Source organism: Melozone crissalis, unplaced genomic scaffold (assembly GCF_028551555.1).
Source record: "Melozone crissalis strain CALT ecotype California unplaced genomic scaffold, PUWL_Pcris_2 ptg000027l_1, whole genome shotgun sequence".
Classification (NCBI taxonomy): Eukaryota; Metazoa; Chordata; class Aves; order Passeriformes; family Passerellidae; genus Melozone; species Melozone crissalis.
Window position 1 is genome coordinate 24,156,102 of NW_026535805.1, and position 19,071 is coordinate 24,175,172.

Below are 19,071 nucleotides of genomic sequence, written 5' to 3' on the forward strand. Positions count from 1 at the left end.
GGGTGCGACGGGAGCCGCCGGGGGTCACACGCCGGCCCGCCCGCCCGCCGCGGCAGCCATGGGACCGCGGGAGCCGCGCCACCGGCTGGAGGCGGTGCTCGGCGCCCTCTACGACCTGGGTGGGTGCGCGGGGCCGGGCCGGGCGCTGCGCCGGCACCACGGTCCTCCCGGGGGCCGGGGAGGGGGCCGGGCGTGGGCGCTCTGGAGCGGAGCGGCGGCGCGGAGCTGACCCACGGCATGTGCTCGGCACAGGTGAGGAGCCCGGCGGCGGCCGGCGCGCTGCAGAGGACGGCGAAGCGAGAGCTGTGCCGCCGACAGTGGAGGAAGAAGAGGAGGAGCAAGAGGAGAGACGGGAGCCGCAGCCGGCGGCGGGCGGGCGGCGCGGGGCCCGCGGCTTCTTCGGGGAGCTGCGGGCCGAGCTGAGCGCCGCCGGCCCTGCCCCGCCGACCCCCGCCGGCCCGCCCGCCGTGGAGGTGGTGGTGTTCCGCGGGAGGAAGAGGAAGGAGCGGCACGGCCCCTCGGCAGCGCCCGCCGGCTCAGCACAGGTAGAGCCGGGCGGGCGCGGTCCCCGCTGCCTCCGAGCCGGCCCTGCCCGACGGTGGGCGCCGTGAGGCGGGGAGAGCTCCAGCCCCTTGCTGTGCCTGGGTTTGTCCCTCCTTTGGTGCAGGTGCCTGGAAATCCGCATGCTTTGGCCATCCGCGTCCTCAGCTCGATGGCATCTGGTCCTGCTGATTCCCGGTGGGGCTGCTGGAAACAGGGGCAGGATGAAGCAGGGGAGGGGGCAGGACTTGAAGACCAATCTTTTGAATTTCTGATCTCTGTATAAGAATCCTGAAATAGGCGCACTTCAGCAAACTAAGTTGATTTGCTGACAGGCCTGATGTTACGGCAAGAAACGAAAGAGATGGAAGGTTAATAAGCCTCATGGCTACTTCACTGCCCAGGAGTTCTGTGTGCTGCTCTGTTCCTGTCAGTAGCTGTGGATGCGAGGTGCCAAAACTTGCTTCTCTTCTCTGGCATCACAGCAGCACTGGGCCATTGACAAGCAGCATTTGTTCTTGGAGGATCGGTGTTGGGTAGTCAGTGGGGGATGGCATGACAGCATTAGATATCAGTCCTCTGGTTTGGTTTCCTGCCGCCAAACAGCTTTTCACTACCAAAAACTGTAGCTGAGTTCCTTCAACAGGGAGGTCTGGATAGGTTTGGCTGGAAGCTGAGCAGAGGGGTTGATTGGTCTCCAGATTTTACAACTTTTCTGGTTGTTTTCCTTGAGTTGTCTTTATGGCCATAACATCAGAAGCCCATTCTAAAATAAGCTCTGATGGGCCAACATATGGCTGTCTTGAATTCAGAGAGACTTACTGATATTGGGGTTTTGATTGCTTGGAATTGGGGACTTCAAGAGACTCCAGCAGTTGTTTGAATCCATAAACTTCTGTGCTTTTCCCAGCATGTTTTCCTCTAAAATTTTTCTCAAGTTTTTTATAACTGGAGTTTTTTTTATCTGAAAATACTGGTGTTACGCTTGTGAGCAAAATGCTCTGAAGATAACCGGGTGTATTTGTGATTGAAATTGCAATTCTATACTATATAGAATTGCAGAACTGAGACGAGTTTGGCTGTGGTGGATGCAGAGGGAAGCCCTGGTGTAACCCTAGGGCCTGAGCCTGTGATTTATTGTGTCCTGAGGTCCTGCAGAGTGAAAAGGAAATGCATGAAATGTATTTCAGTTCAGCTGTAATGCTTATGTAGTACTCCTGTTTCCTCTGAGCGGATTGTACCTTTGGGAGCAAACAGGGAAGGTGAACAGGGTAATATCTTGAACAGATGGCAGTTTGTTGGCAGAGCTTCCACTCAGAGAGGTGGTTCAGCACATCCTCCCTGAAATCAGAAAGCAGACGGTCTAAGACAATCCTGGGAAATTTGTACCTGCTCCGCAGTGTCCCATGTGGGACACTCCTGTAACAAGCAAGCATGGAACTCTCTCTCTCCCTGGGGATTTTGTGCTTCTTTTTCTTTCCAGGAGATAGTGTATTCCCTCTGGAGAGTGCCCCTCCAAGCTGAGAACTGCTGATGGAAGGTGTCTGTGTAAATCATGGAGTAGGAGTACTTTTCTCTGAGCTCATTTTGAGCCAGTCCTTTCTTCAGCCTGTGCTAAGTGGGTTCTGCCATTGCTGACAGTGCACCCTTTGGAGCTGTTTCTCTGGCATTAGTGAAGCTGGATATGGACACTAATATATGTCCATGCAGTTAGGAATTAAGCTTGTTCTACATATTGCCCCAGCTGTGAGTACTTGCACTATTGTCAGTGCACTGTCTCAAACAAAATGACAGTGAGCTAAAATTCATGAGCTATCCTACCTTAGCTGTTCAGGATGGGTTTGGAAATGGATATATGAGTGATACATAGTTCACATGTGGCAGTTTTTCTCTTACTTACCTAGAAAAATGCCACTGAAACTGTCTATTTTAACAGATCCTGGTAATAAAGCTAGAAGAAAATGCTGCTAGAAACCTGTGTATTATTCCATACAACTGACTTTACATTTCACTGCTTTTCAGAAAGCTATCCAAGACAGCATTTAAACTGGTGTTACTTGTCATATTCATTTGAAATATTTTGTTTTGTTTTGTTTATAGACCCAAATAGTGAATGAGGAGAAAAATGCAGTCAGACAAGAATTTAACTTTGAAAAGGTAAGTCAGTAGCATCAGACTAATGCCACTAGTTTAGTGTACAGTTACGTGTGCGCGTATACTTCAGAGAGCTACGGTGGGACTGATGGGAAACCTTTCCAGAAATGGCTAGGTGAGGATTGTGGGTGAGGATTTCCTAATAGGAAATCTCTCTTGTAGGTGAGGATTTCCTAATAGGTAATTCTGGCTACATGCCACACCAAAGGAAGAACAGGCTGGCAGCAGTCAGCTGCTCCATGTGGAGAGAGGTGTGTAATTTCATGGCCTTTCTTTCTGATCTTCCAGTGAGAATTTGAGGGGAATGTGTAAAGGTGCATGAATTCCCATAATATTTAACATAGTTCTTTCTGCCCTATGGTTTTAAATCTCTGACATCTCATGTGGGAAGGAAAAGAAAAGTGTATTTGCATCTGTTTTTGAAACAGCAAATGCCTTTTTCCATTTGTCTTTTTTTTCTCATCTGTTCTTACGTGAACATAACTAGCATTGGCCACCTTAGCTACCAGTTTGTTTACAGATCTGTGCAAGTTGTTTTGTGTGCCTAATTGTGGCTCAGGGATGTGTTATGATATCCAGTGGAGTCTCTCTCTGGAGATTCTGCATGGAGCTCGGTACTGCTAAGGAGGGTGGAGATTTAACCACAGATTTAAAAAAGATTATGGATTCATTAGTGGTTTTGCCAAGGTATGCTTGTGTAGTGTTAACTCTGCCTATGTGTGTAGTCAAACCACCATCTGCCTGTCCATGTTTCTCAGGGATGAAGTGCTCATGTTTTACATGGAAGAAATGAGTTGTGTTACTTTATGTGAAATGAGGAGAATTGAAAAGTCCTCACCATCCAGAGATTAGTTGGACAGTGGTTAACTGCTCTGCAGTATAGCTCTGAACTCAGTTAGTTTTATTCTATAGCAATTTCCAGTGTTAGCCAGGATTTCCTCAGGAGTATGACTTCATTGAACTCTGCCAGGCACTGCTTTACAACAGGTTGGACATTATGAAATGCCTGAAATTTTCTGCAATGTTCTAGGCTCGCCTGGAAGTGCACAAGTTTGGAATCACTGGCTACAAGAAGCAGGAGCAACGTGTTTGGGAACAGGAGCGTGCTATCATGCTGGGAGCCAAGGTAATTGTCCCTTGGTTTGTGGTGCAGGTCACCCAGCTGTTACAATGCAGAAAAGCAGTAAAGAACATGAGGGGCTTTGGTATTCCTCTTTTAAAACACAAAATCCCCTGCCTTGACCCCTCTCTCACTTCATCCTTACTTTTACATCATCTGTTCTGTCTTGTCTATTTTCTGTAGATGATTAGAAAATTAGTATGGGTGTGTTATCAGGAAAATATTACAGATTAAATATGACTGATCAGGCTGAAAAACAACATTTACTGATCTTTAATCAGGCCATGAAAAATAAAGAGAGAGCGGGGCTCACTTTTTAAATCTTCATTCTCACAGACAGAAAAAGATGGAGAAAAGTTTTTAGTTCATCATAACTAGTGTAAAACAGAAAAATAATGTTTGAGGTGTTTTTTAGGAAGTGGGTTGGGGTTTTTTGCTCAGTGTGTATATGTAAACCTTGTAGGACTGATAACAGAACAGAATTGTCTCTCTCTGCTGTCCTCACCAAGAAAGAAACAATTTGTGATTACCTGACGTCTCTTAAGTCCAATCCTCTCACCCAAAAGGAAATAAGCATTTGTAATGTTTTGCCACCACCGTGTGAAAAATGCTGTCTGTACAAGTGTGTGAATAATTTTTGAACCTATTTGAAAATTTAATCGGCAGTATCCCTCCCAATCTTTGTTGCAGCCCCCCAAAAAGGCACATATGAACTACAGGACTTACCAAGAGAAACTGAAAGAGAAAAAAGCAGTGAAAGATGCTGATAAGGAAAAGGTTTGTATGAAATTTTCTGTAGAAAAAGGCAGCGTGTAGGACCCAGCCCTCTTTAAGAGAGCCTGACAGATAATAACACCTCAGGTGCAGGAGGAGTGCCTGAGCTTGACACCTGCTGCTCCCTGTGGATTGGGCTCCTGGCAACGACAGGATTAATCTCATTGGTAAAAGCTGGTTGTGGGCAGTACGAAGACACAGAGTTAGGCTTGTGTTGTGGTTGGTTTCACTGCCTCACCCTTCCAGGCTGATAGACTGATGACACAAAGTCAGCAGTGGGTTTTTTTTTTTTTATCCTTTCCTCTTAAGAGGAAACAGAATGGTCCCCAATTAAAGTTTGTTGCATGTTGTCTGACCATAGAGAGCCAGATCTTCAACTGCTTTTTTATCAGCAAAATTCCATCTAGTATCCTACTCATTATTTAAAGCAAGGGTGAGGCCTCTGTTGCATCCATCCTCTAGCACAGCCCATCTGGCTCTAAGCCTACTCTCTGCCTCCCTATGGAGCCTTCCCATGTAGGTGGGAGCAGGCTGGTGGGGCTGGTAATTGCTCTGTCAGCCTGTTTCCTGCCACCCTCTTCCCCAGGGACCTACTTCTCCTGCTCTGTCATGTGGCTCAAAGGGCATGACCGGTCACAGCAGCTGAGCCTGTTATTTGACAGCTGCCCTCAGCTGGGTGACAGGACTCACCTGCCTGGTAGCAAGTCCATTTCTGACCCTGGGATCTGTCACATGCCCCTTCTCCAGGAGGAAGCCTCTGCTTTGCACGTGGCAGGGAAAGCACGTTGGTCGTGAGTGGGCTGTGCTTTCCATAGGCATTAGGAAGGGCTCTGGGCACTCCTGGCAGTGGCTCCATAATGTGTTGCATCACTTGTTCTGTCAGAAGGTCTCCCAGCTTGCTTTAACTTCCTGCTGCTCTGTGAGGTAAAGGCTATTTACTGAATGTTCTTTGTGCAGGTGATTGTTTAACTAGCATGCTCTGTTCCTTTTTCATTAAAATATGTATCTTTAAAAACAGGAACATAAAGGTGATTCTCTTAAGAAGAAGAAGCAGAAAGAACAGAAGGAGAGGTGAGGTGTTTTTAACATGGTCTCCCCAGTGTATGTCCCCTGTGTAATTGCACAGTCTTACTCCAGAAATCATGCACATCACAGTGCAACAAAATTCTCCAGGTGCTGAGCTCCTCAAAAAATGGTGACACTGCTCAGTGCCTAGCTGTTCCAGAGGCTTCAGCTCCACAGCTTTTCTTGAGAGTATGTCAGTTCTGCCCCAACACGTCCTAAGACTGCAGCGGGAGGTCAGAGGGATGAAAATCCCTGTGTGCAGACTCATGAGACACCACTTGCTCAGAGCATTTCCCCTAAGAGATAATTTCTGCAAAGCATAAGCTACAGTATACAGGGGCTTGAAAGTGAGCTGACATTTCCTAATCCTAGTGCTGCAAGTTTCCTCTGTACTCTGTCTTCCTTCTCTTTCCAAAAATCTTTGTGTTTCTAAACATTTAAAAATGTAAGTCGTGCTGTAATGTGCTGTAAATTTTGCATGTCTGTGAAGGAAAAATGTTCTGAAGTTTTTACATGCTATGGTGTGATAGTCCATAATACCAAACTCTGCATAAATAGGTGACTTTTTCACCATATTAAGCATTTACCTGTGTTTCTGCTGTTTATTTTAATTTTTGTTTTTCCTCTCCCTCTTTCAGGAAGGCCAAGAGGAAGAAATCAGTGCCTAGCATTTGGCCTGCAGGACAAGTTGGAAAATTCAGAAATGGGACCTTGATTCTGCAAAGCCGTGACATAAAGAAAATTAAATCATCTAAAGTTAGCAAATGAACTTCATGATACAGAGTGAAATGGACAATATGCATAAGAGAATTCACATTGCTAGCAACACAGACTTCTGGGGCCTTTTGCCTATCCACCATATCCTAATTTTTTAATCTTATTTGTTATTGCAGGATTTTTATGTACCATTCTGCCTTGGGATGGATATTAGAATTTACTATTTTATAAATAAAGATTAGAGTTCTTATTAAGAAGGTTATACAGGCTATTTTTATTAGTCAATATGTGCTGAAAAGGCCCTTTTTTTTTTTTGTAGAATCAGCTTATTGGCTGTAAGTAAAATAGTCATTTAATCCATAAATTAGTGGATGAATATAAATATATCTTTCATATGGAAGGAATTTGGAAAAAGCAATATCTTACTCACTCTGAACTGGAAGTAGGTGTTCTCCAAACATTTCTTGGACATAAATCTGTTTCTGTATCCTTATAGATTATTAGTGGATAGTGGAACTGCACAATAATTTTTCTGTCCAGCAAAACCTCTTAATGGTCAAAATTACCTGCTTTGGAATGAAAATAATACTCTTCTGAAGTTTTGTCCCAGGCAAGAATTACACACTCATCTTGTATAACTCTGTAGAGATCTCCAAATAAGCACTTTGGAATAGTGGTTTGGTGGCTTGGTTGTTTGGTTTTTAAAAACAAAACCATGTAAGACTGAGCCAAATGAGCATGGACACTCAAAAGCTACTGGTTGTTCCAGTTAACTCATATTTGATTTGATTCCATGCTTCTTATGGCCTTTCTATGAAATCTTTACCAAAACTGCCTTTTGGTGCTATTTGGGTTTCAGCAGTCTGGTGTTTCTGGAACAACATTGATTCTTTTCTGTAGCTAAATATTTTATTTGGTTGCTTTTAAAGTCCAACTATTAGAAAAGGCAATTGTTAGTTACACTTCCAAAATGAAAGTTGAGTATTTGAGGGGGAGACAAAGATAAGGATAAGTTAGATGACAGAATTTGTTGTTTGTTGTAAGGAGATGTGGAGCTTGTTGGAACAGCTCTGGCAGTGAAGGATGTGTACATGGAAAGGAAAAGGGCCCTTACAGCAGGAACTTGTTCTAGGTGTACTGGTACCCCTGTGGGCTGGGAGCCTGAGCAAGGTGATCCCTGACCCGAGGTCTGTGTCTTGCCAAGCTTGCAGCACCATTGGAGCTGCCCCTCCCAGGATGGGAAAGTGTTCTGGGATAGGGAGAGCCACACTGTGGACAGGGATGCTTTCTGACACACGACTTCCCCCACACCTTCCACCTTCCTTTGCTCTGCCAGCACTGAGAGGACCAAGAGGAGGGAGAGGGCTTGGAGGGATCAAGTGCCAGACAGCAAGCAGAAGGGAGTGTTTCTGGACCCATGTAGGAACAGAAGGGGTGTGCAGAGTTTAGTTGCTAAATGCTGTTATCACATTTCCTAATTGCATAATTTGATTTCTTACTCAGTATTGGTTGCAGATTCAAACTAGAATTAAGATTCCTGTCTGGTTACACACTTAATGACTTATTTGACATTAGGGAAATGTCAAATCACAATGGCGTGAGAAGGTGTAACCACTAGGAATTTAGTACAGAGCATCAAGACTTGTTGAGGCAACAGCTGTTGCCTTGGATGTTGTAAGATAACCTGTATTTTACAATTCATGGTTAATCCTTGAGCTTAATTTTTACTGCTCACTTCATGATAAAGTTTTGTTCATCTCACTTGGCATATAATGTGGGACTTAATGTTCTCCATCAGCTTTGGTAAGTTAAAATGTTCACTTTCCACCTCCACAGCTCTCAAAAGCTATTTGGGAGTGAAACTTAGAATGGAGTGTAACTTTTGCAGTTGAGCTTGTAAGATCTGTAAAAAGTTGAAAAAAAATCAGTTCTTAAATTAGAAAGTTGAAAACTGAAATGCCAAGTCAACAGTGGAATGTGAAAGCTTTTGGGGAAAACAAAGTTTATTTGAAGTTTTGCACTTTCACACTTAATGTGTGTATGCATTATGAAAGGCTTCTGTTACCTGGAGGTAGGTTTGCTTTTTCATATCATGTCTCCAAGTTGTTTTGAAGTGTTCTGTAAGCAACATGAGCCAGAGCTAGCAGAGCAGTGCTGACAAAGAGAGGTGTTCCAGGCCACTGAATCAGGGTATGTCTGAAGCTGAGGCACAGATGGTTGCTCTAAGGAAGGACACATTGGCTTTCTCCATTAACTGGATTATTCTTGACTGTAGGTAACAAAGCAGTATCAACAGTAGGAGATAGGCATGCAAACTGTATGAATGCCTCATCTATGTAATCATAATCTGTAAAAATAAATAGGGTACTGATGCTGGATTTGTTGGCAATGTTATAACAATTTATTTATAAACTGTAAAACAGCATAAACTTATATATCAGGTTTTCCAAAAGGGTAATAATAGTAATAATACACAAAGTTTTAGTTGGACCAAAAGACAAAAAGCAGTTTGTTTCTAATTCAAAAAATACAAACGTTTGCTACAGGTACAAAATTATAAAAAGTTTGTATTTTCCTCTTGATCTGGTGACAGACACATATAGCAGAGATGTATATTTCACCAGCTCCAAATTCATATAAGCTATGGGAAATGATAGTCAAGAAAAGAAATGTTGTAGTTAAGAAAACTTAGAAACAACTTCTTGTCTTCCATTTAACTGGAATTGAACACCGTTTTCTTTTTTCTTTGCAGTTTTTTAGTTGCCAACATTTAAATTAGTGTTACTCATGCTTCATATAACAATCAGAAATAACAGCAGGTTTACCTCATGCATTTATTTTTAATATTCATCACATAATGTCTTCTCACCATGCTACCTAGGAAGGTTAGTGTTTTTATTGACAACATTTAAGGGAGGTGGAGGATAAAGGAATGCAATCAGGATCCAGGAATATTTCTATCTACTGCTTCACAAGAAAATGTTAGAAATTCTCCAATTAGCATAAAAATAATTTTTAATTAATTCTGCTTGGAACTGTTTGCAATAACACATGTAACAAAAAGGTCATTTAACAAAGGGGAAATGCTGCTGAGTGCCTCTGTCAGTGAAACACACATCTGTCTCCTGTATTGTGCAATGATGCAGGAGCCCCACACATCTAGTCTCTTGGGTTTGCATATGGGCTTATTTCTGCACCTGGGAAGACCAAGTGTGTCCTATTAATGATGGATTTGTGCTTCAGGCTGCTGCTCCACCTGGCTGTGTGTGTGCAGCATTCACTAGAGCTGGGCAGAGGAACCACCAGAAATGTTGTCAGTAAAAACTAGAAGCAGCTCACTTTTTTTCCCTAAAATAAATAATGAAAGGACTCTCCATCTTTGCCTGGTAATTTTCAGTGACAAGTGCCCTTTACATTTGCAATGTGGTTGATCTGTAACTGTAATCTCCCTTCCAAAGTTGATCTGGCCAAGATGCTTGGTGTTTTCATATTACCTTGCCTGGTTCAAAATTGAATTCTTGGTTTTGCTATTTAAAGCAGAATGCTGCAAAGCTAGTAAAGCCTGAGATAAGGTCTAACAACTCTCCTTCCTCATCTTTCTGTTTGTGACCAAAGGATGTACCAGGTGGCACCAGAAAGCTGCTGTTCCCAGGTTGTGGAATTTTGTGTCCCTTTTCACAGGGACAGGTGATGTGAATTGTGGTCCATAAATGCACTACCTCTTGTTGGCAGTTGCAAACACAGTGGTTTTCATACAGTGGTGGTGGCAGCTTAGCCTTAATCTCATCTCTCTTACCTTAAGAAATATTGTCATGTAAGAAAACAACAACAACAAAACAAGCTGCGTCTCGCATTTCTTCTAGCTCTAGAACAACTGGGAAACCAGAGTGTGGGGTGGTCTCTGTCATCTTTACTAACTGTGCTTTGAGGGAAAAAAATAAAATAAAAAACGACTTACACAGCACTACCACAGAACTCTATCACCAGCCAAGAACAAACTACAGCAATACACTATCATGGCATTATTTACAACATGATGGAACATTATGCATATAATAAATTACATTTAATACTTTTTCCTCTTAAACTCTGATAAATGTAAGCTCGTACTTATTTTATTTATTTTGTTCAGTCCAATATATTTTCCTCTGTGTATCTTAAGTGCATAGGCAAGTATAGGAGGTGACAGTGCTGTTTGCCCATCTTTTCTATGTTTTTAGAAGTCAAATTGCTTTCCAAATTTGTAATACATCACAGTATATTACTGTCCTCACTGTGATTTATTTTACAGCACATACCTTTCCACAGCAGAAGGAGCAAGGGATTGTCAGCTACATGTGTGCTTATATTGACATTAAGTCTTACTAAGAGATCTTGTGAACTCTTTTCAAGATGAGGGAAAAGGAGGAAGTGGAATTTGCATAGCATTGCATGCCTTGTGAAGTCTGACAGTGCTCCAGAACTTAATAGAAATTGGCAGAGGAAAGAGCCAGGAAGAAGGTTTACAAAGGGCTAAGGCTGGGGCTCCCAGGGGTAGGTGAAAACCGAGAGTCCTTTGTTGCTCTGCAGGACAGGAAGTTCAACTGCGGTATTTACTTTGCAGCTGTTCAGAGGTTCCATACTGGTGTGTGCAGAAGTCAAGCTTTCTTTTGTTAATAAGGGGAGGGCCTGTTTGTGCTTTGGGGTTTTTTAAATGTTAAGTCAATTTACAGCTACCTGGTATAGGCTCTGTACCATAGAGGATGGGATTTGTCCCAGTGCAAGAGGCTTTGCTCTCCTGCTTATAAGAAGCAACCTGGCCTCTGAAGCTGAAGAGTCCCATGACAGGCAGCTTTGGGTGAGCTTGGAGCCCCAGAGAGCTGCAGAAATACTCTGAGGGAACAAAAGGAAGAAGAGCACACAAAGTGGTCCCCTTGGGTATCTATTCCAGTCTTCTGTGCTCTGGGTTCTCCCTGAACAGTCAGCAGCGCAGTTTCTACAGAGACTAAATGCTGGCTCCCTCCCAAAGAAAGGACTTGGAGGAAACAAAAACTGGCATAAGAGATACTATAGATGAAGAATGTGCAAACTGCTGGGTTTGTAATGAGATGGACCTTGGGGAAGTTGCCTGCAGAGAAGGAAACTACCTCCAGCCTGAGCAGAGCAATGGGAGTGCCCCACCTCTCCCTGCTGCTGTTCAGATGGCCCCTGCAAGCTCTGCATAAATATTAATGTGTGGAGTTGTTAGTTTGCTAGAGTAATTTTAACTACTTAAGCATTATTTCTGTTACTCAAACTAGGAAAATGCATCCAGCTGAAGTCACGGGAGTGCACTCTATGAGGATAACAGGTTTATTGCTACAGGCCATGCCAAATGTAAGTCCTTGATTGTGTACACAACCAACACATGCAAATGCTTTGTTTAGTTCTTTACCTAAGGTAAAGTAGTCTTACTAATGCAGTAGTAAGTAGCCTATTTCTAACTGTATTCCTTTTAACTTCTTTGCATTTCTGCTAGGTTAAAAGGAGACTATAACGGTAGCTACCCTACTTTTGTGAATGTTGGAATGCATAGAGGGTAAAAACTGAGCTTCTCTACTCACTGTTCCTACCTACTGTCCATATATTCATTAGAAATCAACAACATGTCACTCAATGTGTTCTCCCCAAGATATAATACACCAGGAACCAACACCAAAGCAACTATGAAAACGAAAACTGAGTACTGCAAACACTTCTAAAACCCATTCAGAATTAATTTTAAACATCTGGCAATAGTTGAAGATCGGAAAGATGTAAATTCGTTTGAGTTTCCTTTACAGAAGTTGGGAGTAAAGACAAAGGTTCTGTCCCAAACGAAACAATGCCCTGTCTTTTTGAATACAAGTGAAAGTGGAGTGCCTTCCATATTAAAATTATCACAGGATGTTTCCCCATATAAAAACTATGTGCAATTTATGTACAATATTCCCATACACTACTCCGACTGGCAATACTCAAAGCCAATGCTATGATTACAACTGTTAGGTTCATTGAAGAGCACACTCAAGAGGAAATCTGGGGTCTGGTAGCATTCTAGCTGAGGTAGGTGAAAACAGACCTGCTAATTAGAAAATCTTGCATGAGTTTGTATGGTATTGAATGAAACCGAAGATTATAACACAGTTGGTCTCTGATATTCTTTACAAAACCAAGATAAGCATAGCACAGTTATTCCATTGTCTACAAGTTTACTAATACAATCCATTCCAGACTTTAAAGGAAGTGCTGTTGCTTCCTCACTTAAAAGCATATGTTATTATTTTTCCATTGTTGGTTTTATTTCCTGTTTCAGTCTTGACGTTGCTGAAGGTGCGTTGCTGTCCTGCAGGAGAGGTGGGCTACAGGATGCTTGGTTGGCTACAGGCAGCAGGATGGCAGACTGCTTTGTGTCTGTGCAATAGCCCAGCTCTGTTCTGGGCTGCCTTTTCCTTCCCACAATGGCTGTGAGGTGGGATGATCCACGGGAGATTCTGGCTGTTTGCCACAGGGAAGCCTTGCCCTCACTCAGCACCACCTGAGCGATGTGCTCCAGACAGAGAGCAGAAGGGGGGCCTGCAGCAGGATATCTAGGGGCTGGCAGGATGCCTGAAGGCAGGCCTGGGATGTTTGTCCTGTGGCTGTGCTTTAATGCAAGGCAGTAAGCTGGATGTTGGTTGGAATATTTGTTTTCAGGTTTAATAATTACACGCCTGATAATATGTGTGTGCGTATACGTATGCTTGAAGAGGAAAATTTGTATAAGCAGCAGGATTTTAAAAAAGGAAATAGTACATTGATAGGATGTGAAAGTTTATGCTCTTCTTGTTTGATAGCACCACATTTCTGTAGGGTGAGAGTGACAAGAGTCCAAGATGTCATGGGCTCACCAAGCCTGCTGCATCTCGTCCTCACGCATTGCCACTATACACACACACACACACACACTTGCACATGTTAACTGGGTTCAGAGGAAATGAAGCACACAGGCAAACCAGTGCTTGGTTTTCTGACAACTGCATGCAGGTGACAGTGCCATGGCTGTGAGAAAAGATCACTGTCAATCAGACTCCAGTTGTCACAGGCAGCACCTGAAATGGCTGCTTGTTTTTGTGGGACATGCCAGGCACAGGTCAAGTCTTGCAAAAGATTTATGTCCCAATCCAGAAAAATTCTTAGGGATGGGTTTTGCATTACTACTATTAATCTCTCTCAAGTGTTTCATTATGATCAAGACTTTAATTAGCTCACAGTAATCTACTAGAAAATTAAGGCTTCAGATCTCAAAGCTACATTGGAACTACAGCTGCACAGGTTTTATTAGGATCAAGGCTGGAAAGCATCATTTCTCAATGTGGGAGACTTTGCATGTGCCATATTTAAATAAATCTTAGTTCAAAGGAATCTCCCATGCACTTTTTTTTAAGAGTTGGGCTGATAACCACAACCAGATCTTCTGTGTCTCCGTAGTCATGCCTAAATAACAAACACTAAAATGCATCAAGGATGTTTTTCTTTCAACTTTCTGTACCTGAATTCTGCATGTATCATGGTGTTAGCTAAAATGAACCCAGCTATTTCATGGCAGCGTTTGGGAACCAATCTCATTCTCATTGCAGATAAGTTCTGCCACTGAATCCTAAGGGGACATTATCCTATAACTTACTGCAGTCTAGAGCCAGAAGGAATAATCCATGATCATTTGAGCCCCTGAAAGGAATTGACAACCAGGAATTCTTGAGCATATAACCTCCACTTCAGCTGTCAAAACATATGCTTTTTTTATTTAAGGACTTCAGGTGGCAAGGGAATCCAGTTCATCTACTGGTAAACTGCTCCAACATCCACTGTCCTTCAACCTCACCCATTTTTTCCAGCATCCCTAACATTTAAGCACAAATCCAGCCATGAGAGAGAAAATGCACTCATTTAACCTTTTGCTTTACAGACGTGTTTGTGTGTGTGTGCACATGAGTGTACATATGTATGCAATGCAGAGTAGATATGTTCAGGTACCCATCTGCAGTTGAGTGCCAGTCCAGTGGATGTGCTTGTAATGGCTGTTAAATTGAAAATGGAGTGGCCTAGCTCTAACCAGCCGATTACTTGGTGAGCAGCATGCTGCACAGTGTTTGAAGTCAGGGAAGAGGATGCTTTTTTACTGACTTACTGAAAAGTGCCAAAACACACTGAGAAAGCTTGCAGAATAAAGCACAGTGTTAGACGGGCTTCATTAGTTGTTGGGCAGCTTGGGCTGTTTTACGGATTGTGGCACCTCCAGTCCTGTGTGCAGGGTCACCTGCACAAAGAAGAAATAACATTAGATTCAAAACTGAGACATCCTCAGCAAAGAGCATCTGTGAAGGCAAAGTGCAGGCAAATGACATGGAAAGGGCTGCAGGACTGCAGGTCCAATTTAAATCAAGACTATTAATGGAGATGATATCTAGTCTTAGAAATAAACAAGATTCCTTCCTCCTTCCCTCCTGAATACTTTGGTTCCGAGAAGCCAGGTGTCTGTATCTTTTCCCAAATCTAGCCACCAGTTGTAGGTATCCAGAAGGTAGGAAGGTAGTTAGGTGGGTAGGTAGGTAGGTAGAAGGTTGATGGGATCTCTGCATGAGGGACCCCAAGTGCTTCAGGACTGAGGTCACGCAGTGGAGCCCATGGACATGATGAGTGTTCCACCCTGGCTGTCCTGGTCCTGCCTGACCTAAGCTGACCTCCCTCAGTCCTCAGGCTCCTGGGTGTTTCCCCAGGTTCTCTCTCATACCACACCTGGTTTCTAGCCATAAGCAGTGGTCTTGAAGTAAAAATGCATTATTTTTATAGACAGTTCCTCCAAGAGGAAAACCTCTTGTACACAGAGCACAAGAATGATGTGCTCACTGATATGCTCTGTTGTGCCACTTCTCTGACCTATGTTGCCTTTGCTCTCCTTACCACTGTGCTGCTCATACTTCGGTCATTTGCCAATGTTAATTATCTCCAAACATGAGATCTAGGAGGAATTAAGATGGTTTTTAGTCAAACTGGCAGGGGAGAACTTTAGAGACACTGCTTTCCAAGTGGAGCATCACAGGAAAATCAGAGTAGGAGTCAGTGCATGCAGGTACTTTCACTTGTTTTACAGCATTACTCTTCACATTGGTTAGGCAAGGCAGAAGGTCAAATGCACTAAAAAGTGTGAGTAGCCTAGAAGTAAGCCTGAGAAGGAAAAGAACCCCTGTCTGTACTGACTACCCACAGATGATGCCATCAGCCCCTTTAGTTGGAAAGGGCAGGTGTGGCTGGACTGCAGATTTACCTGGACGTTTCTATTGAGGCTCAGTGCAGGCATGAAGACGCCCTCGATGTTTTCAAATGCTGGAGGCCCCTGCTGCTGCCCATTGATGTAAAAGGTCAGGTTGTGCTTGTTCAGATCCAGCAGCACACCAACAGTGGCACCTTTAGAAACTCCTCCTTCAGTCCTAAGGAACAAAGGGCACATTGTTGGTGAAGGCAGAGCACACTGTGCTGCTCTCTCCAGGACAAACCAGCCTTACTTAGCAAAGGGAGCGCGGAGCAGCACAGGGAAATGATTATCCCTGAGGCATTTGGTGATGACTGATCCACACATTTATCTGAAGCACACATAGCACATCCATGGGAGCTTAATGGAAGGATTCTAAACAGAAATAGATCCCCTTCTCCTGAAACTGCAATTTAAGAGGTGAAAATGGGGTCCAGAGCTAACAGCTAATGACAAACTGGGAGGTGAGCCAGGGGTGTCCTGCAGACACATCACTTCTGAGTATCCCTGTTACAGTGAAGTGATGCATGGCAGGAAATGAAAAAGCAGGAAGCTATTTAGCTAGGTGTTCATTTCTAATCAATGTGCCTGCTAACAGCTCCAGAGAGAGATTTTAAGTTCAACTACTCACCTTGGCATGCTCTAAGGGAACCCAGACTCCCAGAGCCCAGGGAGGAGCACAGGTACAACAGACAGTGGTTTTGGGGAGGAGGGGAAGCTGGGACTGGTTAGGCCTAAGTGTAGCTTCTGATTGCCAAGGTGCTCAGCTAAAGGACTGGGAGCTGTCTCGAGTGTGCAGGCCCAGTTATTAACACCAGTGCTAATTGGTTGTGTCAGGAGCAGCTGCTGAGAGCTCCTGCAGAGTCAGAGCTTGCCAGGACACACTCAGCCAGCCATTACACGCTTCAGTGATTTGACATTAATGCACTTTGACTCGGGGGTTAGTCAAACTCAGTATTACTTTAAAGGACACTGAGCAAAAATACCCACTGGATAGGCAGATTGGCCACAGGCACTGCCATTCTGCTGATATCATGGGGCTCTGCAATGGATTTACAGCCTGACACTATTTGTCCAGGGTAAATCAGATTTCAAATAATTTGCAGTAGGAAAGGAAGCAGCTGTCTTTTGTCCCATGCACTCCCCTCAGGCACACAACAATCACAAGATTAATGGTATTTTATAGTAAAATTTATCACAATAGGTGAGCAAAACATAAAAAAAAATTAAAAAGGAGGGGGGACTGGAATATGATTAGGAAGAATGTAGCACAGGGTAAGAAATTTTCCTCTTGTCCACTAGGTGTCACAAACTGTTTTCCTTTAGACTAAATGCGGCACGTGGCACTTCGTCTGAAGGCAGATTACAGAAAACTGTTCTGACTTCTCCATTTAAAGGTCTTCAAACAATAATAGTACAGCTAAGAATCATGGATTGACTCTGAGAGGTTTTAGATGTGGAAATTCACTCAGATGCCTTTGATTTGATTTCTGGTCCTATAAGCATTAATAGGTTTCTCACTGAGCTCTTCTCCAAAATCACAAAATAAATTATTTTCCACCAAAATTTAAGATGCTTACCTACCATGAGTATCTCAATATATAGACTGTTTTGATTAAAAGCCCTCAATCATAAAACTATGAGATTGTGGGAAGCAATAGTACTATGATTTGGAGCTATTTACAAGTAGATTACTTTTTTTTCCTCTCTGTTTAGGAACAGCTTTGCACGTAGGACACCATATTTTAGATCCTGCTTAAAATGGATTTTATTGCATCCTTTTAAACGACATAGATTCTCTTAGGGAAACAGAACCAGCAACCTCATTTTTTTTGAGATTATGATGTTCTTTCCTATATGACAAGCTAATTTGTTTCTCGTGGGCTGATTAGCTGTGTGCTGCGCAGTGATATTGAGTGACCCCTCTGCAGCCCCCGGGGACAGCCCCACTGAGGAGGAGACAGATTCTGCCTGCAGATTCCAGCCAGGCAAGGGCAGGACCCAGCTGAGGCCCCTACACGAGCCACAGGGGTGTGGGGGCAGAGCACAAGGATGGGAACCTTCTCCCTTTATTCCTGCCCCAAGTTCTGCAGGAATTCAGCAGGCAGATTGTCCCACTCCTACCCCATCACCTCCCCACAGTGAGAAAGCGGCTCTGGCAGGATTTAGGGAGGACAGAAGCGGGCAGGAGCTCTTCACCACACTGCTACAAGGGAGGCTGGACTTCTGCTGGGGCTGAACAGCTGCTCTTACTCTGCATCCCATGCTTCCTTGGGAACAGCGCTTTGAGGACTATTTTCCTGGTTCCTTTCTCTAGGAGGAGAGCTGGGGGAGTCCGTTTTATGAAAAAACTTCTGCTATACATTTCCTCGCTCTTATGTGCACCATTTAGACAGCATTACAGGATAATTTTTCTAATAAATGCTTTTGTTGTGGTAAAAAAGCCAAATAGCTCAAGAGACTCAAAGTGATGTTGTTCCCTCCTGGTACACCTCTGTGGGACCACATAAAAAACCTGCTCCTTTGCTGCAATGCATTTTTAAACTACTTAATGACACTTATACCACACAACCCCAATAACCTTTCATGTAAAAGGAAAATACAACTTTTTTGTTGCAATGCTCCCTTAATAAATACTTAGTATTTATTAAAGGACAATCCAGTTCTGAAGATAGGTAACATTGTTTCATTTTTTCAAGTAAATCATTTGAACATTTTGATTTCTGCATGCAACACTCAGTCCTGAGGCAGAAGTGCTGTGCAGAAGCCTGGAAGGTCAGAGTATAAAAAGGGGAATTTGGCTACCATGAAAAATGCAGTTGCCTGTGGCAGTAGAGGCTGTTATTCCAAGATGCTTTCAGTAACAGCTTGGACAATGTACAGAATATGATTGCATGAACTGGCTTGAGGAATTAAGAGTAGTTTCACTATTATTTAAAAATAAATATTAACAATTTATGAACAATAAACTGAATAATTAATTCAACTCTCCATTACAATACTTTAAGTGTTAGCTTTACAGCATCTTAAAAACTTTATGATATCTATTGCTAATTATAGCATTTTTCATTCAGTTGTAGCATTTTTGTGTGATGAAAAAACCTGCTCTTAAGATATCTGAAGAGACTCTCCTGATTGCAAGGGACTTTAAAGACTAAAATGCAAATACTCTGGATTTCAACTTTCTGTTGGTTTTCAGTATAAAATATTTATTTCAAGGAGATTTACATCTGCTTCTTTCCATGGACATGTGGTGGCTGGAGTATTGCCTGTAGCACCTGGTAGTCCTCCTCTTGGGAACTTTGCCAAGGAACAGATCTATGGCATTGAATGTCAGCGCCTCTTGTTAATGGGCATCCAGCACCTCTCAGAACAGTTTGGATTGGAAGGGACCTTTAAAGGTCATCTAGTC

The 19,071-nt window shown here is 43.2% G+C and overlaps 2 protein-coding genes across 14 annotated transcripts in view; one reads left to right on the forward strand and one right to left on the reverse strand.

The window, feature by feature from the left end:
• The first annotated feature begins 57 nt into the window (after positions 1 to 57).
• CUNH1orf131 (chromosome unknown C1orf131 homolog) lies at positions 58 to 6,627 on the forward strand. The gene is made up of 7 exons (XM_054279606.1): positions 58 to 119; positions 253 to 545; positions 2,641 to 2,697; positions 3,725 to 3,820; positions 4,505 to 4,591; positions 5,607 to 5,659; positions 6,292 to 6,627. The coding sequence occupies exons 1-7, from the start codon at positions 59 to 61 to the stop codon at positions 6,419 to 6,421; spliced, it is 777 nt and encodes a 258-aa protein (XP_054135581.1). The 5' UTR covers position 58; the 3' UTR covers positions 6,422 to 6,627.
• A 7,204-nt stretch (positions 6,628 to 13,831) lies between these two features.
• TRIM67 (tripartite motif containing 67) overlaps positions 13,832 to 19,071 on the reverse strand; it is a 34,868-nt gene continuing 29,628 nt past the window's right edge. For all 13 annotated transcript variants that reach the window (XM_054279658.1, XM_054279665.1, XM_054279662.1 and 10 more), the window contains 2 exons: positions 15,675 to 15,837; positions 13,832 to 14,666 (listed from right to left, as the gene is read on the reverse strand). In XM_054279658.1, coding sequence (XP_054135633.1) covers positions 14,601 to 14,666; positions 15,675 to 15,837 — 229 coding nt within the window. In that variant the 3' untranslated portion in view covers positions 13,832 to 14,600. The remainder of the gene's footprint in view (positions 14,667 to 15,674; positions 15,838 to 19,071) is intronic.

Bases quoted from the DNA above. Each gene is read 5' to 3' on its own strand.
- CUNH1orf131 (XM_054279606.1), top strand. From the start codon at position 59: ATGGGACCGCGGGAGCCGCGCCACCGGCTGGAGGCGGTGCTCGGCGCC. The intron at 4,592-5,606 runs GTTTGTATGAAA...CTTTAAAAACAG, and splicing joins AAGATGCTGATAAGGAAAAG to GAACATAAAGGTGATTCTCT. The intron at 5,660-6,291 runs GTGAGGTGTTTT...TCCCTCTTTCAG, and splicing joins CAGAAAGAACAGAAGGAGAG to GAAGGCCAAGAGGAAGAAAT.